At 41.3% G+C, this 25998-nt stretch overlaps 1 protein-coding gene across 11 annotated transcripts in view; it reads right to left on the bottom strand.

Moving 5' to 3' along the window:
• The window catches only part of PTK2 (protein tyrosine kinase 2), a 191791-nt gene that overhangs the window by 67754 nt on the left and 98039 nt on the right, over positions 1-25998 (bottom strand). For all 11 annotated transcript variants that reach the window (XM_053395199.1, XM_053395200.1, XM_053395193.1 and 8 more), the window contains 7 exons: positions 25821-25908; positions 11644-11723; positions 7677-7739; positions 4482-4536; positions 2618-2758; positions 1457-1534; positions 561-668 (listed from right to left, as the gene is read on the bottom strand). In XM_053395199.1, the coding sequence (XP_053251174.1) occupies positions 561-668; positions 1457-1534; positions 2618-2758; positions 4482-4536; positions 7677-7739; positions 11644-11723; positions 25821-25908 (613 nt within the window). The remainder of the gene's footprint in view (positions 1-560; positions 669-1456; positions 1535-2617; positions 2759-4481; positions 4537-7676; positions 7740-11643; positions 11724-25820; positions 25909-25998) is intronic.

Genomic DNA, 25998 nt, shown 5'->3' with positions numbered 1-25998 from the left:
ACCCATGTTTTATATGACTTAACTGTTCATTTCTGTGTTCTCGCTCTTCTCCACTGTTTTCCTGATTACGTCCAACGTAACAGCTAGGTCAGGGAAGAGTCATTCTCAGGTTCAAAACTCCATACATGGTTTCCCACATTGACCTGTCTAACCACAAATACGTAGTGCTCACACACTCCAAAGGGTAGCAGTTTCTGTCAAACACATATAATAAGGAGCACCCACTGCAAAGGAACAGCAGAACTGTAGCATGGGCATGTGGTCCAGTACAACTGGCAAGGCAGACATAATCTCAGCCACTCTGGATCCAAGAAGCCTGAAAGAATAGCACTATAGCAGGTACCTCACTGCAGCTAGGACTCTACTATACATCATTCTTAGCATTATTAATGCAGAGGGCTGCAGTCTCGGGACGAAGAAGTCTGAGGCAATGATCCAATTTTTTACCTTGTCCTGGGAGAGACACCCACCTCTGTTCATGAAGTATTGATAAAGTACAATGAGGAATTAGGTCTCATTGCCTGACCATGCAACAGAAAACTCAACAGTAATCCGCCTACCTCTGGTGCTCCAGCAATTTTCATTTGTAGCACTCCTTTCCTGTCCTTATCTTCACTAGTTGAATACTGAATGGTCTGAACTTGATGGAAGTCTGCCAGGTGAGTAAGCTATAGAAAAGTATGGGGTAAAGTGAAAGCATCAGTAACAGCAAGTATTATAGATCACCCGACCATCCTTAAACACTTACCACTATCCTCCTGAAGTTTACCATATTCTGCCAGCTTCCTTTCATTTTTAATAGAGCCTCAGAGCAATGTCACAAGCTCTGCCCAGGGAAAGGGAAGAGAGCAAAGAGATGGCAACTCTTGGCCTAGAGCACTATGGAGCAATATGAACTATCGGCAGAGAGCCCAAATGGAAACTGACTTGAGATCTCCTATGAGGAGAGGAGGGTGGAGGGAAGCGTAATCAACACAGCATTTGTTTGCTTTGCTTTCTGTATGTCAAGTTTCCTGAAATCTAAGAAGCCTGTTTGGGGTTGGTGGTGGTGGTGGGGAACACAATATAATGGAAAGAAAAACCCTAGGAGTCAATTTAAGCCTACCAAAAATGCAGAAGTTATGGTATGAAGAGTGGCAATATCATATTCTATTTCCAGTGTTCAGGGGAGGATGCTTACGCAGCTAACTCATCAAGTACAAAAAAAGATACCCAAGGAGAAGCCCAAGATTTGCAGAAGTACAACATATTTAGGGAGAATCCCTATAAACAGTCCAATAAGGTCTGAGCACAGAAGGCAGACCGACTGTGGTTTGTTTGTTTTTAGGGGGTGAAACAGATGGGAGCAGCAGAGTTTTGCTTGAAAATCTAACTTGAGATTAACCTCCACCTAAACATTCATTTACACCTCCTACTCCAAGGCATGTTAATAAAGTTGGTGGATAAACAGACTTACATTGGAACCCTTGTCTGTAAGGTAGCTGATTCCTTCTTCTGGACCAATGGCCAGCTCGACCGAAATTATCCAGCTTGACTTTTATATTAACAGAGGTGGTGGTGATTTGGAAAGAACATTGACAAAAGAAATTGGGTAAATACCATCAAATTTACTACACAACTTCCATCTTTACAGGTTTATCATTGTTTCTTGGCATTATGTAAAATAACTTATTTTTTAAAAAAGCCAGCAGGGGAGAGTTCAATTTTAGACACAGCGGCAATGTGACTCACAGAAACTGGGTGCAGTCTTCAATCCTCAAATTCAAAAATGATTTTTAAAAATGTGTGTAACTGTATTCTATGGTTGGTGATTAGCTGGATATAACAAACACATTTACCAAACTCTTGTTCTCCCTTCCCCGCCCCCTAAAAAAACACCATTGTCCCCTCTGTCCTGGATTGAACACCTCTGTCCTGGATTGAACATAACAGTGAACCACAATTAACGTACAGTGGTGCCCCGCAAGACGAAATTAATTCGTTCTGTGAGTGTCTTCGTCTTGCAGGGTTTTTCGTCTTGCGGAGCACCGCTATTAAAGGCTTAGCGGATAAGCGGCAATTTGCAGATAAGCGGCTTAGCGGCTTTCAGAAAAGGCAAAAAAATCGCAAGAACCCGAAAAATTTTTCGTCTTGCGAGACAGCCCCATAGAAAAATTCGTCTTGCGAAGCGGGAAAAAAATCGGAAAGCCCTTTCGTCTTGCGCATTTTTCGTTTAGGGGGCATTCGTCTAGCGGGGTACCACTGTATATGGTAGATAATCCCTTAAACCTTGGCATATTACAACAGAGAAAAGAGAATAGAGAAAAGCACCAGCAAGAAAAAGCAGCCAAGCCTTAAAATTGATTTGATTTTTTCTGACACTCTTCCGTTACGGTTCTGTACCTTTTGAGTAGTGACAGTTCCATAAGGAGAACATCCAGGTTCACCCATAACACTAAACCATGGTTAACCCTAATGTTCATGCAACAACAACATGCCTTGGTCAACAAGCAACCTTTAACCATAGTCAATAAATCATAGTTAAGCTGCTGGCCATAGTTTAATAAACCATGACCTGCCTACAAATAACCCTGATTATTTTGTAATATGCCCTAGAACTTGGATGTAGCATACTTACACCCAGAGCACACTTGAAGCATTCCTTGTCAAATCTGTATACTGGTGAGAGGATCTCGAAGAATTTCAAAATACTTTCTTCTCTATTGAGGTTGGCATACTGTCGAAACGTTTGCTGGATCATTTTCCGTAGGTTTTTGGCCTAGGTAATGAAAGAGATATCATTGTCAGGTCCTGTCGGCAAGAATGAATATTAATCTGCATCCATCACCACAAGGTTGGAAACATCTGCCCAATAAACGTGGAGGGGGGCATTCACAATTCTGAAGCAGAAAGAAGCTTTGTCAAGCATGAATAATGTACAGCTGTTTACCACCTTACATCTGATAAAAAAACACAATGTAACTCTCTTTAACAGGTGCTGTTGCAGAAGAAAGGTTGAAATAAATTTAATTACTCCATAATGTTAAAAGGCAATCTGAGTATTATGATGCACTTGGACCAACTGTCATTGTCTGGGGTTTGATCTTATTTTCTAAACCAATATTAAGTGAAGAAGAAACTGCAGGAGGCTTCCTCTCAGTCTCATACATTCACATTCAGAATATTTACTCTACCCTCAAGTAGTCATTGCCCAGAAGCCTATGACATTCGGAAATTGTACAGAACTGGGAGGAACAAATTAAATAAATCCATTCAGGCTCCTAGTAATCCACACACTCTTTTCCTTGAGGCTCACAAATTGAGCACTTAATAATCTATTATAGAATTTTGCTCGGTATTGACATCAGGCTAATTAACTTCGAGTTTCCCAGACCTGATTTTTTCCGCCCATCTCCAGTCTTCTGGCAACTCATGTGATCTCCAAGAATTCTCAATTAATAGTCATTGGTTCTGAAACATCTGCAAGCTACTCCAACACCCTTGGAGGCAATTCATCTGGCCCTGGAAACTTGAACTCCTTCAACGTAGCTAGGTGCTCTCTAACAGCTTCCTTACCTATCCTGAGGTTGAACACAATTCATCTCGTTGGAGAAGACAGAGGTGAAATAGAAAATGAGTAATTCTACCTTCTCTTCATTCTTGGTTAATAATTCCTTAAACAGAAGACCTACCCGCTTCTTTGTCCTTCTACTTTATCTAAGCATAACCAAAGAAGCCCTTTCTCGTCTCAGATCTTTCTGGATTTAGCCTTCCTGATACCTTATATCCTTACAGATGTAAGCTACTCATTGTACTCATCCTTCTGCCTCCTGTACATATCCTTTCCTAAATCTCGGCTCATCAGCATTAGCTCTCTGTGCAGTCACACAAACTCATTTAGATGTCTTTCGTTTTTCCTCCTAACTGGAATAGTTTGCCATTGTGCCTTCAGTATTCCACAGTTCCCAATATCCCATCCCTCTTGAGTTCTTTTCTCCTTCAGAATTTCTAGCCATTGCTAGAAATTCCTCAAGTCTGCTTTCCAAAAATCCAGGTTACCTGTCCAGCTATGTCCAGTTTACACATACATTGTTATCAAAAATTCCAAGGTAACACAGTCATTTTCACCCCAAGGTTCTTGCCATGTGTACTTGCCAGCTGGTCTCAGTTGGTAAGAATTAGATAGATAAAGAATAGCAGATCCCTTTATTCCCCCCTCCACTTCCTGAGAGATGAAACTGACAGCAAAACAAGTCAGGAATTTGTTCAATATGCCTATGTCTTTTTTTGCTTTTACTAAGTAAAGCACCACATTCCCTTGGGCCATTTTCACGATTGTAAGCCCCTGAGCAGGGGTTACTTGTCCTCTCATGTGTTTTGAAACGCCATGAAATGGGCAGTACTAAATAAATATATAAATGTACACTTTGAGGGGCAGGAGATGGAATGATCAACACACACCACCCAACTACTTCCAGCATCTGAATAGAACATACAATTACCTTTACTGAATCCAACAAACTCTTCGGAAAAAATCTTTTTAAGCCCACATCTTTCCTGAAATAATCAAAGCAATAGTTAGTCATGTTTATGAGAAGTGTTGTACTTGGACAGGATTTTGTGATTGATCAAACAAATACATTACCCTAATACAGATTTTGGGATTTGTGTGCCTTGTTCATGTAAATCAACACTAAAATCAAGAGGAAATATGCAGGGGTTGTGTGTGTGTGTGTGTGTGTGTGTGTGTGTATACACACACACAATGTGTGCTAATAAACAAATCAAGGAAGAATTCATAAAAAACTGTCAACAATAAAAAAACCCTTTTCAACATTGTTTATATATCATTTTAAATAGTTCTTTTATAAACTTCTAGCTGGGAATCAGACTACTAAAAAACAAAACAAACCCCCTCTTGCAGTTCCAAAACATTTAACAATTTCCTTATTTACTGTATCTATACGACAAATACACCAAGCAGAAGCAACTTGTAGTGCTAACAGGCAAAACAAACTTTTGTTACTTGTTGACTATATTTGAAGCTTTGTGACACTAGCCCAATCTGCTAATCTCTAAATGTGAAAAATAATGTGCAAGTTCATCAGCAATCATTTAAGTGGCAATTGTACTGGATGTACATATATACAAACTGAGGGAAGGTTCCCCGTTATCATTCATATATACGTGTATATGTTCATGCACACACACATATATCTCCCCCTCTCCCTTTGACACTTGGGAAACGGCGCCTCCTTTTGCCTAATCTTATTTTGAATAGCGGCCCCAAACTTGAGATGTTTCAGGGATCACTACCTAATGCACAACTGGATGCGGACTCCTTTCTATAGAGGTTGTATTTAGAGATGTCAGATGCACAAAGCCAGCTACCATTTAGTGGAATCATTTGCATTTGACTGTAGGCCTCTTTAAAAAAGAAAAGAAAAAAGACCCTGCTAAAAATCTTTCCCCAAAACATATAAGATTAACGGCAGCAGAACATTCTCCTTTGCAGCTACAAGCACAAGTGTCTGCAGGGATGCTAAACTGGGGAAGAACGTGATAAAACATTCATAAATATTAAGTCCTTTGATGTATTTCTTCTCAGATGCAAACTGCATGCAGTTTATCTTCCTATGTAGGATTAGATAAATCCGACAGTCTACATGACATGCAAGAGCACTCCAAGAGGGACTGCACTGCACATCTTGGAAATATTTACAAAGAAAATATCTCACATTACTGCCACCTTAATGTTATTACCGTACATGGTTTCTGTGTATTGGTATGAACAATATTTTACAGTTTTATAACAGTTTTGCATCATCCTTAACAGCCTTCAAGCTCTGCTTGTAGAGATATCTGGCTGGCTATGATAGAAGCTTGGCTTACTGCAGGAGCTCACTGATAAAACATAACAAATAAATATTTAACAACAAATAAATATTATTTGTTTTTGGTTGGCCTGTGAGAACAGGATGCTGGACTAGATGGGCCACTGGCCTGATCTACTCTAGTTCTCCAATCTGTTAAGGTCATCTTGAATCCCGATTCTGCTTCTACAGCATTAGCTACCTCTCCAAGTTTGATGTCATCTGCAAATTTGATGACCATCCCCTCAATTCCTTCATCCAAGGTGTTTATAAAGATGTTGAACAACAATGACCACAGGACAGAACCCTGCAGCACCCCACTTGTCACTTTTTCCAGGATGACGAGGAACTGTTAGTGAGCACTTTTTGTGTTTGGTCAGTCAACCAGCTACAAATCCACCTAACAGTTACCTAGTCCAGTCCACATTTTCCCAGCTTCTCTGCAAGAATATTATGGGGGACTTTGTCAAAAGTCTTACTGAAATCAAGATACACTGTGTCCAACGCATTTCCCTGATCCAACATCAAAAAAAGAAATTAGATTCGTCTGGCATTACTTGTTTTTCAGAAACCCATGCTGGGTATTAGAAATCACAGCATCCTTTTCCAAGTGTTCAGAGATGTACTGTTTAATTATCTACTCTAGGACCTTTCCTGATATCGATGTCAAGCTGACAGGTCAGTTGTTGCTGTTATTTTTACTAAGTTTCTATACTGTCCTTCATCCAAGGATCACAGGGTGGTTTACAATATTACCCCCCCAAAAAAAACAGCAATTCCCCCCCCTCCAGCCACCCTCTTAAATTAGGTATCAATTTCAAAATGAGCTTGTTAAGGAATAATTAGTTTATATATTGGTAGGACATAACAGTGGACACTGAAGGCATACCTAACTCTACAGATTTTGAAAGGTTGGTGGTTCTTCCATTTATATATCACTTCTAACGTTGCAATTGTCATTGCCTTTTGCTTTCCTCCAAACCCTCAAATAGAACCGAAGCTGAATGTTGCCCATCTGTTTTACACTTATACCCTCTCCTGCCTTTCTGCTTTCTATTGGGGCTTTAGCAGGGAAGTCTTTTCACTTCCTAGAAAACCTGCTAATGCACTTAGCCACTAAGTTCACTAAAACAAAACTGCCCTTTAATGGGCTGTAGCAATGCCAATTGTCTTTTTGGAATTGGATGCAAAGCTCCTCAAGCTCTCTGTTGAAATTTGGCTAGAAGCCACATTTTCACAGTTTGCCTAGGTCAATATTCCAGATTTTAATGATGAGTAACTCAAGTCTGGAGCACATGCTGGGCAGTTTGTGATTTTGCTAACTTCATTGTAACTTAGTACAGGGGAAAGGAAAGAAAGGGAAAACAAAGCCACCGATTATATAATTCCAGAATCTGCTAAGTAATTAAAGACTCTAAGTAATTTAGTCCCGTGACTGATTAATCTAATCACAAACAGAAAATCCATTTTATACAAAGCACTGCTAAATCTGTAGGACTAGACCGGCTGATCCCAGATGCATTAACAGAATGCAGATGATTGAAACCACTATGATACTGCATATCAGCAGGTTTAAACTATGAAGAATCCAATTTGTCTTGGTCAGACAGAAGCTGATGAGCTCTTGCCTCCTCAATAGGTTCAGAGGTCTGAAATTTATTAGGTTTTACGATTTCCCATTTTATCTTAATTAAAGCAATAATAGCAGACTTCGTATCATGTCCTCCCTGTGAAGAGTGGCAGTAATGCAGCTTCTAATGGAACTTATCCTCTTTTTCCTAAGCAAGAGACAACTCAGGCCTGGAACTGAAATGATATACTTACTCTAATACTTCATAGTTTGACTTCTTATCTAACGCGTTGCCTCTCATCTCCCAGTATGATCTCCTGAAATCAACACAGACACAAAACAAAAACACCTTGAGTAAATACTTGTCTGGGCAAGCACAAGATAAGCCATCAGTGCGTATAAAAGTATCTCAGCAACTTGACTAATAGAAACCTACTGCTGTTTAAACGATGAACATGCAAGAGCTGAATTTGTCATAATAATGCTACTAAATCCTCTCGCAGATTAAGAGAGTCACAGCATACACACTTACCATACGCCAATCACCTGAGGAGCATTTTCAAGGTGTGATATCACAACTGTGCCCATCATTAATCCCAGGACAAACCCAAAGCACTGCTACAGGTGCCCTCTGTTTGTGACCCACCTTTTATTGCTATAACATCAAACAACAGAATATGCTTTCCATGAAGTGACTCGAATAGATTTACATATGAGATAGTTATTTTTAAGACAATAAAAGGTAAAGGTACCCCTGCCCGTACGGGCCAGTCTTGACAGACTCTAGGGTTGTGCGCCCATCTCACTTAAGAGGCCAGGGGCCAGCGCTGTCCAGAGACACTTCCGGGTCACGTGGCCAGCGTGACATCGCTGCTCTGGTGAGCCAGAGCCGCACACGGAAACGCCGTTTACCTTCCCGCTAGTAAGCGGTCCCTATTTATCTACTTGCAACTGCTAGGTTGGCAGGCGCTGGGACCGAGCAACGGGAGCGCACCCCGCCGCGGGGATTCGAACCGCCGACCTTTCGATCGGCAAGCCCTAGGCACTGAGGCTTTTACCCACAGCGCCACCCGCTGGCCCTTTTTTAAGACAATACACTTACTCTATTTAATTTTTTCTAAGAATTTTAACCATTCTACTTGCGTTGTACATTAATCTAAGCTGCATGTATAGTGGAAAAACATAGCACCATCCTCCTGCAGCTGAATCCCTGTGTTATGGGAGAGGCATATTGGAGTTTCCGAATCCTTTCAAATTAACTCAAGCCAGCACTTCAATATATACGGCTCTTCAAAGTGCTGAATGTCCAGCCTCTGGCCACTGGAAACCTTACTCAATTTTTTGTTGGGCTTTTCACTTTTTAGTTTGTTTTGTTATACATCTGCAATCACAAGGGCTTGTGATTCAAAAAGATCAAGTTCCTTGTCTCAAACCATATTATATGCTTGTGATGGAAATTTAAATCCTCAGCCACCTTTCCACCCAAACATTTCTTTAAACTTGCAATTTTGACAGCGCTGAGCTGCCGTGTACCAGCTATCATTATTCTTGGCCAGCAAGAGCATTTGCAATAATGGTGTAATTCAAAATTACTGCTCAACATTTGCTTTTCTCTCCCTATTACTCTGTCGCTTGATTTACCACTAATTTCTTATTGATTGTTACTTTTTCTGAGTCTTGCTGTGCAAGACAATAGCAGAACTAAAGCAACTGTCTCAACAAAAAGACCTTGAACAACAGTTTTACACTTGGGGAATTTTCATCAGCTATTGTTCCGAAATCTCTCTTGGCTCTCCCTCTTTGTAATCCGGAAGAGTTTATTAACATGCTAAAAATTATTGTGCTTTGTAAAATAGGAGGAGACTACAAAATGCTGTTTAGGGTTGGTATCCCAGCAGGACTGGATTGGGCTGGGCTTAGGCTGAGCCCTTCATGGCTCCAGCCTTCACGCGTGTTCTAGAGCCTTCCTGGTGTGATATTGGGCTCAGTTTCACAGCATCCAGCTGAAGAGGAAACACAAGCTGAGTGTGACAGTGGTGGGGGGAAATGCGTACAGAGCAGCTCTACAGCCACAGGCTTCCCAGCCCTTTCTGAGGGTGGCAGGGATTAAACCTGGACCTTTTGTATGCAAAGTACAGGGGCGTCTTACCTACAGAGGCTAGTGGTGCCGGGGCGCCATGTTCTGGAGGGCGCCAGGGAAGAGGTGGAGGCTGGACGCAGAGCCTCTTGGCATCAGCTTGCTGCCCTCACCCTTGTGCCGAAGCAGTGCCATGCCCAGAGCCTCTGTCTGCCGTGGCCACCACGGCACGGAGGGGCCAGCTGAGCCGGGAGGCACCGCTTCCAGCCTCCGCGGAGGAGCCGCCCTCCAGCCGCTGCCCGCCTCTTCTAGCGGGGGGGGGGGGGGTCGCAGCCACCAGAGGGAGCTTTGCACCTCGGCGCTGGATATGCTTAAGACGGCCCTGGCAAAGTATGAACTGTCCCACTGGGCTGCAGCCCTTCTCTACATTTCCGCAATTCTGTAATATGCATTCACGTATCTGGAGACAGAAATATAGCTTGGCTCTGTAGATGTCTAACCAAACCAAATGTCCAGCTATGAAGCTCAGAAGGCAGGTAGCACCAGACTCTTAGAAGGCGTGCTGTTGGCAGAAGAGGGTGGTGGTGTCTCCACTGCAAAGGAAATTCCCTGGATGGTAGGAAAGCCAGCCCCATTCCACGCATCCCTGCTGTATTTCCACTGTGGGGATAGCCAGCGACCTAGTCTGATTCTAAAGACAACCCCACTGGAGGTGGAGACAAATCTGAATAATATTCTGACCCCTTGGTGCAGAGTCAGAGCTATATATAAAGATTTATGTTTATAGAGTGGGCCATGGAGAAAATGAGACTCCAGATAAAGGCTCCCTGAGCTGTGGCTGATCCCTGTGGAAAGGAAGGGTCACATAATCTATGTGGGGCATACTGAACAGGAGGGGCTCCATAACTCGCACTATAATCTCAATTAAATAAGTGCTTGCTGCTTTAAGAATACAGTGGTACCTCGGGTTACATATGCTTCAGGTTACAGACTCCACTAATCCAGAAATAGTACCTCGGGTTAAGAACTTTGCTTCAGGATGAGAACAGAAATCGTGCTCCAGTGGCGCAGCGGCAGCAGGAGGCCCCATTAGCTAAAGTGGTGCTTCAGGCTAATAACAGTTTCAGGTTAAGAACGGACCTCCAGAACGAATTAAGTACTTAACCCGAGGTACCACTGTATAAGAAACCACCCTTGCTCTCACAGTAGCCAACCAGATGCTTATGGGAAACCTGTAAGCAGGAAATGAGTACAACACTGCTCTTCCCACTTGTGATTTCCAGCAACCGATTATAAAACACAAGAGCATGACTTTGTGCTCGCAAGAGTGAGAATGTGTATTTGTGAAAGAAAGAAGATTTGTAGCTCTGGCATGGCACCTGGATAATTTATTTAGAGAGAACTCATGAAAAGGGACCACAACATCTTTGCCAGTATTCTGCTTTTTAAAAAGGCCACCAAAGCAACTTGGATGCCTGACAGTCTCCAAAGCCCATTGCTCAGATCTAGGGCACACAATATCCCCTCGAGTGAGCTTCAGGCTCAGGCGGGTAGCAGAAAGGCAACAGAAAGGCAAAAAAATCAGTTTCAGATCAGACACATTAAGACAGATGACAGTAAGTCTTTTTTTCCCCTGACGAACTCCAAATATTCCTAGTTACAAGAGTAAAACTATGTTTGGATTCACTTCTCTCTGTTTCTCTATTTCTCTCTTTCTCTCTATAGAATTTTTTTACACTTTACAAGTATTGGACAATAAGTTAAGGAAGGGGCAACGGCAATGTTCCTAATTCAACTCTTCACGATTTGAAAATGTGGGTTGATGAAACATTCTCCCACAGTAAATGTATTTGTATCGCCTTACTTTCAATACTGTGGCTAATTTCTAACCATTTGAGTTACGTTTGTGTGAACTGAGCAGAAGTGACATAAAAACGCCACTAACTGGGAGTTTGGGGAAGGGGAAATCTATAAATTTAAAAGCATTGCAATTGTATTATACCAAACACTGTAAGTTCTAAAAAGACTTTTAAGGAAACCTTTTTTTAAAAAACCCAATTTTCATATCAATCAGAGTATCAAGAATAAGGGAAATTGCCCAGCTTATAAAAGTTTGAATAAATATGTAAAAAATATTGCCTTACCGGATTTCAAGGCAACCTAGCTTCAAGGCAATTTCCTGGTCCACCTGGTCTGCTATTTCTACCATATAGTCATTTTTCACCTAAAGTAAAACAAAGAGGAATGTGTCATATATAAGAACAGTATAAATGACATCAAATATACTTTCATTCAAATATCATGTTCACTGCAGGTTTCAATACTTTCCCAAGCAAATTTCATCAGTCTGCTTTGGAGGTAAATTATTCTCAAGCTCCAAGCAATCGTTTCCATGAGTAATGAAGAGCAAATTTGTTCATTAAAAGGTGGGGGTGGGTGGGTTGAGGAGTAGGGTGAGGAAAAGAATTCTAGTTTCTTGTGCAACATCTAAAGAGGGATACTGTGCATTTCCCTTGGAGAGAGAGTAGCTGAGCAATATTCCTGAATCTGAAAATGTACACATGCACAACTGGCAAGACATGAGACTCTTGATTTCAAACATTAACCAAGAAAAAGCAAAAAGAGGGAGTGTGTATCACTCCTGCTTGCCTTCCAATCACATACCTCCAAAATGTGAAGTTGCCTGAAGTGATGCGGTATTTTCTACTGTGGATTCGTATTTTTTCTAGATTTACTGCATTGTTTTTATGGAAATGGTTGCAAACTGCCCTAGAATTCTCAATGAAATGTGCTGTGCAAATAGTTGACAGATAATGAATTTATTGCATACATGGTCCCCATAGCTTTACTATAGGCATCAGGGAGGCTGTACAAGTTGAACCTCCAAAAAAAAAAATCACTTGAAGGAGTAGATAGAAGCTCATCTAAGCAATGGCCTGGTTTGCTCATAACACTAAGCCAAGGTTAACTCAACTATGATTTATTAAACTATGGCTTGGTGGTAAGTGTGTACCCTGCTCAGCAGCTTAACTTTTAATTGTATAATGACAAACTGTGTTCTGAAACCATGGTTCAGTGTTGACTTTCCTTTGTTGCAAGAATGGCCTGGTGTTATTTGTGAACCCAATACCCTTCTTCAATCATGGCTTGCTTGGACACCGTGTCACCTCAGATGCTTGCCAGTCTACAAAGACACGAGGCAAGAGCAGCTGGAAAACCAAACCATCTTTGAGGACACAATCCATGGTTTTGTTTCACCTTCACTATGTGGGAGAACTCATAATTACCTCAGTTTGTGAAACAAACCATGACCAGGATTTTCCAAGGAGAGTCCTGGAGCTGACTCTCCACCCATTCTGAGGGCCAAGAACAGATACAATAATAGTCATCCAATTCCCGCCCCCCTCAAAGTAAATAAATAAAGGTTGGTAATTAAAAAATATAATTTACCCCCAAATGAAATTCAGACCTCCTTGACTGAGATGTATACTTTAATGGCAATAATTAACATTAGCACATGTCTACCACTGGACATTTAAACAGCTCTGTTAGAAGGAAGAATGATTAATAACAGCCAACGTTGTGAATAGCTGGGTAAGCAGAGATAACCTACATGAAAACTTAATTTTTATGAATACTTAGGGCCAATAGGGCTTTTCATCTTAAAAACGCTTAAAGTTTATAGATAACAAATCAGAGCTTAACAGAATTACACTGAAAGCTTGGCATTTTTTCTGCACTTATTGGTGGATATTTACTTGATTCCCAAAAATGATTGTGAGCTTAATATCTACTAATTAGAACTGCTGTTCAATTACATTAATTTTATAATGATATACTTCCCCAGGAAGCTAGTATATTAATTTAAAACCCTTGCAAAGCTGCTTTACAAAAAGAGTCTTTTACATTAATCAGATCAACATGCTGATTTTAATTAATGTAGTATTTCCCCTTGAATTATATGGTTCTTTTCACAAAATTCAAGAGTTGCCCATTGCACCACCGTTCTTCACTATTAAATCACTCACTCTAATGGAAAACCTCAATTTTAAACTTCCCAAAATAATATGGACAATCAATGTGTGTTCACATACAACAACATTTTCTTTCTTGTTTCTTTTTAATAACATTCACTGGTTGGTATGCAAGGATAGTTTTCATAGTCAGAATCATAGTACACGAAACCTTCAGCCAAACATTTAGACACCTTGTGCTGCATATTCCCTCATAATCAGAAAGAGGAAGCAAAGTAAAAAAAGCCAAATAAGAGTGTCATGGGCAAAACCACAGTCCACTAGAATGCATTTTATTTATGCCTTTCATATCCTCCTTTCCTCCAAGAAGTTCAAGGTGGCATATATGGTTCTCCCCCTCCTAATTCTTCCTCACAACAGCCCTATAAGGTAGGTTAGGCTGAGAGGCAATGACTGGCCCAAGGTCACTCTTGGCGTAGTGGGGATTTGAACTCTGGTCTCTCAGACCCTAGTCTGAAACATTCTAACCAACCTCTGGCTCCCTTTTTCTGTACAGTCATACCTTCTTACGTTTGCTTCATGATACTTTTTTCAGGTTGCGCCCTGCAGCGACACGGAAGCACTGGAAAGGGTTACTTCCAGGTTTCGCCACTCGCGCATGTGCAGACACGCAAAACGACGTCACACGCATGCCATGTGCAGAAGCGGCGGATCGCGACCCGCGCATGCGCAGACGCGGGTTGCATTCCTTTCAGGTTGTGAACGGGGCTCTGGAACAGATCCCGTTCGCAACCAGAGGTACCACTGTACTGTGGCTTTTTTATACTAAATGTTTGACATTATGGGAAAATGCACTTTGTGCTTCACTTAGGTTTTTTAATTATCACAGAAGGCCTCTCCTATGTCAATAAGAAAGCACTATCTATGGACCTCTTCCCACAGTGGCGGACTTTAGGCTCTCAAATTTCAGCAGTGCCCTTGGATAACCCAAAAATTCGGTGCCCCCTGCCTCTTCCCCTCCATTCTACAGCGCTCCCTGCAGTGCCCTTTTGGCTCAGCACCTAGTGTAGGCAAACTGGTCATGTTCCCCTAAATCTGCCTCTGCTTCATACATGACTTGTACTTCCATTGCTTGTGTCTCTTAAAATATTTACCATTCGCTTCCAAAACCAAGGTGCTAGCCTTTTGGGCACATGAGCCACAGAGGAAACGTAAAATATAAGAGAGTGCCACACGGATTCATATTAGAATGAAAACGTCAGCATCCCTTGACCACTTCGGAGTGGTTTGTCTCAGGGAACAGGCAAGAGGAGAGGCAGGCAAAAGGGACAGTCCAATTCCTGCACAGCCAGAACCATGTGCTCGCCTGCTCCTGTTACAGAAGTGTCACGGTCTACATGTCCTGTGCCACTTAAGGCAACCTTGCTACAGGCTGGCCACCCAGCCACAAATGCCTCTTCCTCCCCAGGCAATCTATTCCTTTCCATGCCAGACTTCCTGGTGTAATAGTCCATGCAAACTTATCTGCTGCTCCCAATGACCATGAGAACACAACCGTGACTGCTATATGCCTCTGCCCCCATATTTCACATGTGCGCTCATGTTCTCTTTTGGGTTCATCACTCAATAGTGCTTCAGTCTCTCTCTTGACTACTTGTGCTTTCCTCCCCACCTTCGTATGATGTCTAATGTTGTATTTGATCTTGAACCACTAGGAATTTTAAGAAGCGCAGAAAAGCGTTGTTTCAGGAAATGTTCTTGGGCTTGCTTTGAGTTAGCAGTGCATGAAAAAGGTCACACACAAGCCCCAGAAACACTATTTCCAGTCTTAAGAGAATGCAAAGAAGTAAAAATAAAAGTAAACACTGTACAACTGTACCCTATCGAAAAAGCGTTTTGAATACAAGATGCTCAGTCAAGGAGAAGATGAAATGTGCAATCACCTCAAAAGCTCTAAAGTGCTCTAGCCTTGGTGATGAAGTGCATCAAACCAACCAAGCAAATACACCTAGACCACAACTCTGAATTCTTCTTTGGGTACTACACATCCATAAACAATTTTCCCCTTAACACACATGAAAAGGAACAGTAAGATTGCTACCTCTTATCTGAATATAAAGCCAACTGCCCTAGCATACTGCTATGTCTTATACATTTCTCTAACTGCAGTCTACTGCAGCATCATAGTTCCTCTCCTCACCCTCCAAATCCCTGAATCTCCCCAAAAAAGAAACTCCAAAAATGATTAAAGCAACAAGTAACCATACACACAATAATTTCTTAAGCAGAAAGCAAACACTGGTGGGTGAATGAGCACATGCTGGTTTCAGCCAAGCATATTGCAACCATTTCCTATTATACTGTGCTCTATTTTTGGTCCTTTAGATTTCCATCTCTTCGGGGAATAAACTCTTGTTTCTTCAGAATCAAGAACTGGGGCAACAATGCACAGCAGCAGTACAGTACCCAGAAATTAAGACTTTCTAGAGAAGGTATCACAAGAAATTAGCGATTTTCAGTTGCTTTTAGCAGGTAACATATATTAAGGGCCCTATGGACACCTATTGGACTTTAATGTTGTTTTGCTAGATATACTTGACAGATTAATTTAGGGCATCCATTTTTATATTTTGCATATTGGTAATGCCGTAATTTTTGAAACTGTAACCTACTTTGTGAAGTTTTTTTCTTCTTCAAAAAGTAGGGTTCAAACCTACCAAATAAACAAACAGAAATCCATAACCCATATCAATGGAATAAAATAGATTTAGTATCTTTTATTATTTTTAACAAACGAACAGAAGAATCAAATAAACCAAACAATCATAACTGATAAGATAACCAGCTCAGCTAATGTTTGTGCTTTTACAGCATTAGTGATTTTATTTGCTTCACGGGGTTTAAATAAATAAATAAATTTATTATTATTATATTCTTTCCAAGTGAAAAGTTCAATGTGAGTATTTCAATTTTTCCAGAAGCACTTCCTTTAGAAGGTGAGGCAGTGATATTTTTTTTTTGTTTTCATCTAAAGAAGTTTGATCTTCATGCTGTTTTTAACTATAGTGCAGCTTTGAAAGCAAGTCCACAAAAGTTACTAGCCTGCAACAACAACAAAATTATTAGCCTGCCAACGAACTGGAGAGAGTGGAGCTTCATCCATCCTGCAACAGTCCTCTGCACATTTCTGTACTGGGTGCAGGAGAGAGAAACAGAGTGCTCCATCTTTCTTCTGCCATCCTGCTCCCTCATGAACATGGAATCCTTTCTCGCCTATGGCTACCAAGCTTGTTGTTGTTTAGTCGTTTAGTCGTGTCCAACTCTTCGTGACCCCCTGGACCAGAGCACGCCAGGCACTCCTGTCTTCCACTGCCTCCCGCAGTTTGATCAAACTCATGCTGGTAGCTTTAAGAACACCATCCAACCATCTCGTCCTCTGTCGTCCCCTTCTCCTTGTGCCCTCCATCTTTCCCAACATCCGGGTCTTTTCCAGGCTACCAAGCTAGGTTTGTTATAATGGTTGCCTTGCTGCTCCTTCACTGTACTGCCGTGACCACAATTTTTGACTCTGAAGCTAATTGAACCTTATTGCCAAAACATTTCCTCCTGTGGGTGCTTCATTGATTTCATTCTTCATCTCAAGATCTCCTTGAGCTTTTCAATGGCGGGCGGAGGGGGGGAGAGTACATCCCCTGTACTGGAGTCAGTCCCTTTTTCGATTTCTAGCTTACTGGAGTCAATGCCCTCTTTGATTACAGAGTGACAACACCTCAAGTACATCCTTCCTTGCTGTTCCTCAAGTGTTAGCATCTGGAGATAACCACATCACACTGGTTTTCTCTGTTCTACCAAAGTTTCCAGATGTCTTGGGCAAGTAATCAGTTCAGATCCAGGAAAGATACTAACTGGGATAAAAATCTGCGAACTTATTTAAAAGAAGGTCTTTGACAGGTGCCTAGAAACTCATAGAAAAGGCACCTGTTTGATATGCAGTGGGAAGGAGTGCCAAAGTGTATGAGATGCCACACTAAAGGTCCAATTCCAACAATGTGCAAAAGGGACCTCCTGATAGCATGGTATCCATAGGGTGCCCTCTCCTGCAGAGCAGTGATCAGTTGGGTATGTATAGAATCATAGAATCAGAGTTGGAAGAGACCACAAGGGCCATCGAGTCCAACCCCCTGCCAAGCAGGAAACACCATCAGAGCACTCCTGACATATGGTTGTCAAGCCTCTGCTTAAAGACCTCCAAAGAAGGAGACTCCACCACACTCCTTGGCAGCAAATTCCGCTGTCGAACAGCTCTTACTGTCAGGAAGTTCTTCCTAATGTTTAGGTGGAATCTTCTTTCCTGCAGTTTGGATGTAGGTGGTGAAACAATCTGGTCCCAAGCTGTATAGGGCTTTGTACACAAATACCAGCGCTCTGAACCTTGCCTGGGAGTTAGCTGGCAGCCAATGCAATTCCTTCTTCAGGAATACTGTTCGTAACTGTGATGTTCACTAATCACCCTGCTGCAACTACAGCAGCAGTTTGCTGTTCAGAAGATAAGAGCACTCCGTGCCCCAAAGACTATTGCTGTGTGCTAAACTTTCTTCCATTGACTAAGGTTAAATATAGAACATTCATGAAGTCCAGGAAATATGGGTAAGCCGAAACTTCAATCTGCCAGAGATGCTAAAGCAGCAATTCCCAAACTCTGTGCTAGGGCACAATAGGATGTGGCGAGAGAACTGCTAGATAGGCATGAGAAGTAATTAAATTATTTAAAAGATTCTGAGAACCTGGAATGATACACTCACAGAGGAAGCTACTTGCTGCATCTCTGCATGATTTACTGCTTTGGCTTTAGCTTCTTCAAGTTAGTCTCTGTCTGATTTGAGCTAGCAATTGTGCAGCATGATTGTATCAGGTGGTGACAGCATCACTCCTAGTGCAAAAATGCAGCTAATTGCCTGCACTTGGAGGAAGCATGACCTGAACACTGATTAGGGTGAGGTCCTAAGAAGGTGAACAGTTCATACTTTTAAGAGGGAAGACTGCACAAATAAATACATAGAAATAGCTTGGGTGTCAGACATCTAGAAACCACTGATTTATTAGTCAAATATGTTCATATACAGCAAAAGTTGCTGTGCACACAAGACTCCAGGGAAGCCTTCCTCAACTTGGTGAAGTTGCTGGACTACAATTCTCATCAGCTATAGCCAGCATGGCCAGCATGATGGGAATTGTAGTCCAAAACAACTGGCGTGCACCAGGTTGGGGAAGACTATTTGAGATCATGCACATGTTTTCTTCTTCTTTTGTCATTGGGGGGTGCTTGAGCAAATACATTAACTATGGCCCACTTTACAGCTTTGGAATCTGAACCTTCATATTGGAAAACAGTTCCTAAGGACTCTTGGTTGGTTCTCAGTTTCAAAAAATTGCACATCATAATCTGTGAATCTAGGAGCTAGATTCTGAGAGAGTTGGTGACTGCTCCCCAAAACCTTTATTTCACTATGCAGACATTATGGCAGAAGGCAGCTACAGGAACTGGTGAGACTGCGAGTTTGCAGACACTGCCTCAGAGCAGTAAACGACAAGAACTGCCAGTTCAAAAGCTCAAACAGAATTTCCAAATCCCTGTTTATTGTTGACATTTAAAATAGCTGAGGGCATTTGGAAGGGAGAAGAGTCAAGTGGGCCAAAGGTGCTTAATCCGTCCTGCACCTGCATGCTTTCTTCTCCAGGTCCTCTTTGAATTCTTTTCCAGAATTTGTTCAAGTATAATACTGCCTGGCAGAAAAGAATTCTTAGGGAGGGTGAATCTCCGACTGTGCAGCAGACAGCTCTTTTCCTACACTCTCACACACCTCACCACTCTCTCTCTCCCCTGCAAATCCATCCCTCCTCCACTTTTGCACAGCAGGAGGAAAAGATGAGATTAGGAAACCTGTGTTTGTTGCCAAAGATGTAGTCCCAGACTCAGTGAGAAGAATCCCACACCAGTTTGGAATTTTACTCCAACGGGAATTAATCAGAATTAAAAGCAGGTTGAGATCAACCATTTGAGAGTTTCTCTTTTAGCTCATACATGTTTTTCACACCAGGGGAAGGGGTGATGAACCAGAGAAAGTGATTCAAGGTTGAAATGCAGCACACACACCGGGAAAGCCCCATTTAACTCAGTGGGATTTATTATGAGTAAACACAGAGTTGAGCTTAAGCCAGGAGCCCCAATAGCAGCAACCCTTTCACAGGCTAAAAGCTTATTGGGAAACAAAAAGCAAAAATACAGCAAGTCTGCTCTCTCAGTAGGATCCTTATTTTTGTTGAGACAGAACACTGGTTGTGCGCACTTCTTGAATAACTTGCTGACTAGTCACTTCCCAGACTTCAAAACATTTATTAAGGAACAATTGTAAAACCCGCCAGCAGTCAAGTTCCCTGGCACATCAGACTGGCGCGATACGCAGTCAAGATGAGAGGAATGAAGAGCTCATACGTTTGGACATTCCAAACAGTGTAGGCTTACTCTGGTGCATGAGTTAAGAATAAATTTATTACTGACTGTATTGCCTTATGCAGCAGCTGCTACGTTTTAGAAGGCATGTGCCTCATTTAGCCAGATCTCTCCCCCCCCCAACCCCCAGCCCTTACAGCAACAAAATCTCAGGAAGATACATTCACCATAGCCTGGGGATTTAATTCAGATGAGAAGATTGCTATTAGACAATACATGGAATAATCAAGGTTTTCATCTTTGTGCAGCAAAAAGATACAGTCCTCCCCCCCCCAAAAAAAAAGCATAAGTCAGGGCAAGGCATGGATGAGGTTACATTCAACCTAACATGCCTTAATTAGGAGGTGCACATAAACAGGAGAGGGTGAAACTGAGGAGCCCTGAGTGCAAGGGGCAGTAGCGGGTTTATTGGTGTGGCTTAAGGATAGGAAAGGATCTGAACAGGTTCCTAATGTCCAGCTTTCACAGTATGAAACCAATCATGCATTAATTAAGCAGCAAGCAATCCAAAGGCACCAAGATGAGTCTCAGGATAAGCTTGCAAGACATTAATCTGAGGTTGTTTTTCATCTCCTCCACCTGGGCATAGAGGTGCTAACAGTGCAGAGTTAAGTATTATGTTTTCTTCAGACGTCTCCTTTCTGAACGCACATGTACAAAGTTGTTCCTAACACCATGAGACAGATGGAGAGAGCAGGTGTGCGTGTGCAGGTTGGTAGTTCAACTCACCATGGGGATGCTAATCTCCATGGTGAGTGTAGCATTTAAAACAGTCCCCAGAATGTTACTGTAGAAACAAAGACATGTAAAGCTGGTCCAAGTGAATGTCATTTTCTGTGCCCAATGAAAATCCAGAGGGTTACTAGGGAAGGAACAGAGCTTCCTCTACCCTCCTCTACCAGCCCACAACAAAACATTATTCAATCTAGTATATTTTCAAGGCTTCCTTACAAGCACTGTCAGCAATGAAGACGACTGACTTAGGTATATAAAAGCATGGATTTCAAGCCGCTGTTGAACCCATGCAAAGAATGTGACCTCTAAATAAGCCATTATTTAAAGCAGCCTTGTGTTTCAGAACTTGCCTGGTAGCCATAAGTAGATAAGGCACTGCATGTAGGCAAGCAAAGCGGCTAAAGACTGATAGAGCACTCTGTCCCTTCTCCGCATCTGTTAAAGAAGTAAAGTAGGCTGTCGGAGGATGAAACCCCCTACATCCCATTTGTTGTAAGTTTCTTATCCTGTGGAATCATCATGGCTTCTACAATGTTGAACGGTAAAAAGTGGTTACTACTCTGCTTCATTTATAGAAGTCCTCCCTTCCCTTTTGGCCAGCTTTACAACGGACAAATCATTAAACAAGACTTCCATGCTCCAAAGAAAATACAGACTGGTGTTTTTTTCTTTCTTTACAGCTTTTAAAAGCAAAGCTTTGCATTAGGGTAACGCTCAGCTGCCATCTGCCCTCAGCTGCTGCTCTGCCTTATCAAAAAGGTCACAGTTGCTACATTAATGCAAGTTGATCTTTGACATCCTGCACTAATTACACAGGCTCCCTTATTTCTATGGTAATAATAAGGACATTAGTGACTGGGGGAAGGGAACTGCTTGCCAACAGGGCATTGTGCAAGGCAGAATGACTTTAAAATTACCCCTTCTGTCATGGTGGACAGATCCCCCAGCTGTCTTTGTATATGCTCCCACTTCCGATTTTGTTGGCAAAATCAAACTATACACTTGGGAACCTTTATAATATTGTAAGCAATGCTAGTTTTTTAGTGCAAATGATCACTTTAAGTAATCAGGCGTACTATCTTACTAATTTTAATTTTACCGGGAGGAGGAAGCTGGGATGTTTTGTAAATGTATCTTGCCATATGGAAAGATCACCACCTGGTAAGATATAGGTTTACAAGACTTTATAGATGTGCATGGCTCAGAGAACAGTAAGGATTATCTACCACCAGAGACGGATGGGTCTGCATCATTTTCCCTGACTGCTCTTAAAAGAGTTTCCTTTTGACCTAGCTAACTGTCTGTCATTGTACTAGTTGGTCTCTGGAATAGAAAAATGTCCCAAGAGAGAGATGACCACTCCTACATGTATCTTCCATTGACTAGAGCCTCAGCTGCTTCCTGTTATATTAAGAGAGCTTGGAAGCAGCAGAAAATACAAAAGCAGAACACAAACTGAGGAAGACTTGAGCTATGTCAGACTATAGGCCACTTTGAGGTCTATTATGTGGTGGCGGCAAGGAGAGTTTACATCACCATCATCACATCTACTGCTTGGAGGTTTTTGCCTTTTTATAATCAAGTGGTATATAAATTGTATGAGATAAAGAAATAAATCTACAGGAATGTCTGGCAGAGATTTAACATGCAGTAATGGGCTCCAGAGCAGTACTGCAAACCCTTGACAGCCTACTATGACCTATTCGTTAAAAATTAATTTACATACATGCATGCATACATAATATAATTTGTATACTGCCTTTCCATAGTTAAAACCAAGCTCAAGGTGGCTTACAACACGGGGGAGGGAGGAAATGCATAGTTCCAAACGTAATAAAAGTAATCATAGACAATAAATAAAACATCAAAAAGTACACTGTCAAATTGAACAATTTCCACATAAATCATAATAAAGATACAAATAATAATAATAATACCAATAACAGCAACAATCCCAAACAAAACCCCCTAAGCAATTTAAGAAGCTAATGTCTAAATAGATTACCTAACCTGCACTGTCAATCTAATGACCACAGTGCTCTTCCTATGACCACTCCTGACATCATGAAAGTGTTGAGGGCCTATAAACATTGTGGCTCTAAGTCCTGGAAGATTCCACCTGGCCTGGGAGGGTGGACCTCTGACTGACTCCAGCTACAAAAGCTGAGGCTGAAGAAGAGGCCAGAGACCATCTTGACTGTGTCTTAGCTCAGACCCAGGATATTGAGCCAGAGCTTCCACAGCTGCCATCCTCCATGAACCACCACTGGCAAGATTGGCAGCAACATCAGCAGATACATTCTATGCTTATGATAACATTTTATTCAAATATTTTATTTTCTTGCTAATTATGCAGTTTTAAATGTGCATTTTATAGTTGACTTTCTTTAGCAATTTTTTCTTTTGGAATGTTTAAGATAAAATCTTTGTTAACTTTGCTGTGTTAAATGTGCATTCTGCAGTTGACCGCCTTTGTAATGTTTTATTTTGAAATCTTTAAGATAATGTTTTAGATTCCTGATAATTATGTTGCCTTGAAAGTATACTTTATTTGACTTTCTTCAGTATTGTTTGATATTTTTTCTTTAAAAGATAAACAGTATAGAAATGAAATGGATAATATTATTAACAAAAACAACAACTTAAAGGGCTATGTCAGGATCTCTGATTATGAAAAACAAGTCCCAAAAGCTTCCTCCAGTCCTCCTGAAAATCAGCTTGTGCTGGCATTTCTGTATTCAAAAAACGATTCAAGTAATTCATGAGGCAAGGCACTAATCAGGCAGTGCTTAAAGAAAAAATTCAGTGATTTGCTGGCAGAAGGAAACAAACCGACTGGCAAGAGTACAGTGAGCATGGCAAATACTAGCACACTCAATAATCCTTGAGAGTAGCCTGGGAGCAATTCTACTGAACAGTGAACAGACCACAGATCTGTGACACTATCACATCACCGCCTTGGCAAGCACAAGCTCTATATGCATCCAAACTAGAGCTCCCCAAAGCAATTTTACACCCATCTTATCATCATCATACTCCAGTACGAATTAGGCAACACTTTGCACTGGAAACAAATCGCTGGAGTAAGCCTTCCACCACCTCACAATTGCTGTTATTATTCGACACCCTTATCACGGGGGAAAAAGATAACTTATGTTCAATGAACTTAAATTCTTTACACCAATATGTAGCATTAATATAAAGGTAAAGGGACCCCTGACCATTAGGTCCAGTTGTGGCTGACTCTGGGGTTGTGGCGCTCATCTCGCTTTATTGGTCGAGGGAGCTGGCGTACAGCTTCTGGGTCATGTGGCCAGCATGACTAAGCCGCTTCTGGTGAACCAGAGCAGTGCATGGAAATGCTGTTTACCTTCCCGCCGGAGCGGTACCTATTTATCTACTTGCACTTTGACGTGCTTTCGAACTGCTAGGTTGGCAGGAGCAGGGACCGAGCAACGGGAGCTCACCCCGTCGCGGGGATTTGAACCGCCGACCTTCTGATCGGCAAGTCCTAGGCTCTGTGGTTTAACCCACAGCGCCACCCACGTCCCAAGCATTAATATAGGGTTGCTATATTTCAAGGGGTAAAAATCTGGACAAAAAAAGTTGCTGAGCCAAAACCCGAACCAGAGTCCAGGCTGCCACTGCCAGAGCCAGAGCCAATGTTCTACCACTGCACTGCTACATATAAATCCCTGGCTGTAACTTTCTAATTAGGTTACTGACATGAATTTAGATAATTCTTAAAAAATCTCTCTCAAAGGAGTACAACAAATCCTGTACTGACAATGCATTCTGCAGCTCTTATATTGTATATGCAATTTAAGCAAATTTGCACACCTCTACTTAATTTGCATAATTGATTCCCACTTAAGATTTTACAGTAAATCTGTCAGTCATTGTGAAGAAAAGGGAGACTACATTGCACAATGAAACTCTGCTGTCTGCACTAGCTAAAGAACTAAGAAATTCTTAGTCAGCCCCTTTCTACTTTCTGAGATTCCACCAGACTTTGCCCACTCACTTTTCAAGCTTATCTTCACAGCTGTAGTGACTAAAAGCCAAGATTTTTCAGGATGATGAATGAATTCTGCCCACAGCAACCAAGCCCTGTGCTTTTTGCTGTATTTCCATTGAACTATAGCTGTGCTTGCATGGAACTGCAGAATACAGAGAGTTTTCCTGGTCACAAAGAAAATTATTAGAAGAGTTCCAAGTAGATGAGGGTCTGAAGATGGTTAGCTGGTTTAAGTTAATTGGATTTTGAAAAGAAGTTTATAGCAAGAAAGAAGGCAACCCTTTTTCATTAAAGCTTTATGAGATATCCCTATGTTTTTAATCTGGGGAAATTATGGAAAATTTACATAACTATAGAAATTATGGATGGGTGGGGCATAAATAATAAATTATTATTATTTATTTATTTGGGGGAGGAAGTCCCACATTTATTACACAGATTTGTGTGAATCTCTAGAAGAATTGATGTATAGATAGAGAACAGCTGGAATTTGTGTATAACAGCTGGAATTTATTGGGGAAAGTTAGTTTCTGAAATATCTGCACACATATTAATCATGGATTTTCATTATATGCCACCTTTCTTCCACAGCAAACTTCGTCCAGGCATTGGTCAGACCCAGGATCTGAAAAACTCTTCCAAAACATGTCTTCTTGCCACAGCCTTGGGCATTATTTATGGAAAGGCAGAATTTAACCAGAGTGAAATATCCCAGGGTACTTATACCACAGTGCAAGTGTGTCTTAGACAGAAGTATTTCTGAATCTATCCCAATGCAGCATATACATAAATTGGGGTCAGTGCGCAGAGGGGAAACCTAATCACTGCTATGTGCAAAATTTTCAAACTCCACTCATACGATGAAAACTGGTGCCTTAAACTGGTTTTCTTGATTGGGGAGACATTAACTTTCACTTTAACATGACAAAAGAGACTCAACCTTTCCCTCCAATTCTGATGTGTGCTTTCAAATAACATATACCACTACCATTTTTCTGTGCCTGCATCGACATGCTACTTATATAAACAAAGCAGACTTTCACAACTCCAAAAGCAAGTTTAAACAAAGCTGTATGTGTTTACCTGCTGATAGAAAAAATTTAACGTTGGCTTATCTTCAGTAAACTGGTTCAGAAATCCTTTCGGTAAGTATCGGATTCGAAGTTCATATCTACAAGGATAGAAAATGCAGAAAAATTATATGCTTTGTGTTTTGTAAGTTATGAGTCTTCATCACATAATTTAAAAAAAAAACCTCTAA

This window comes from Podarcis raffonei, chromosome 7 (genome assembly GCF_027172205.1).
Source record: "Podarcis raffonei isolate rPodRaf1 chromosome 7, rPodRaf1.pri, whole genome shotgun sequence".
In the NCBI taxonomy this organism is placed as follows: domain Eukaryota; kingdom Metazoa; phylum Chordata; class Lepidosauria; order Squamata; family Lacertidae; genus Podarcis; species Podarcis raffonei.
The sequence above is the reverse complement of the archived record's forward strand: the minus strand, read 5'-3'. Positions and strand labels throughout refer to the sequence as shown.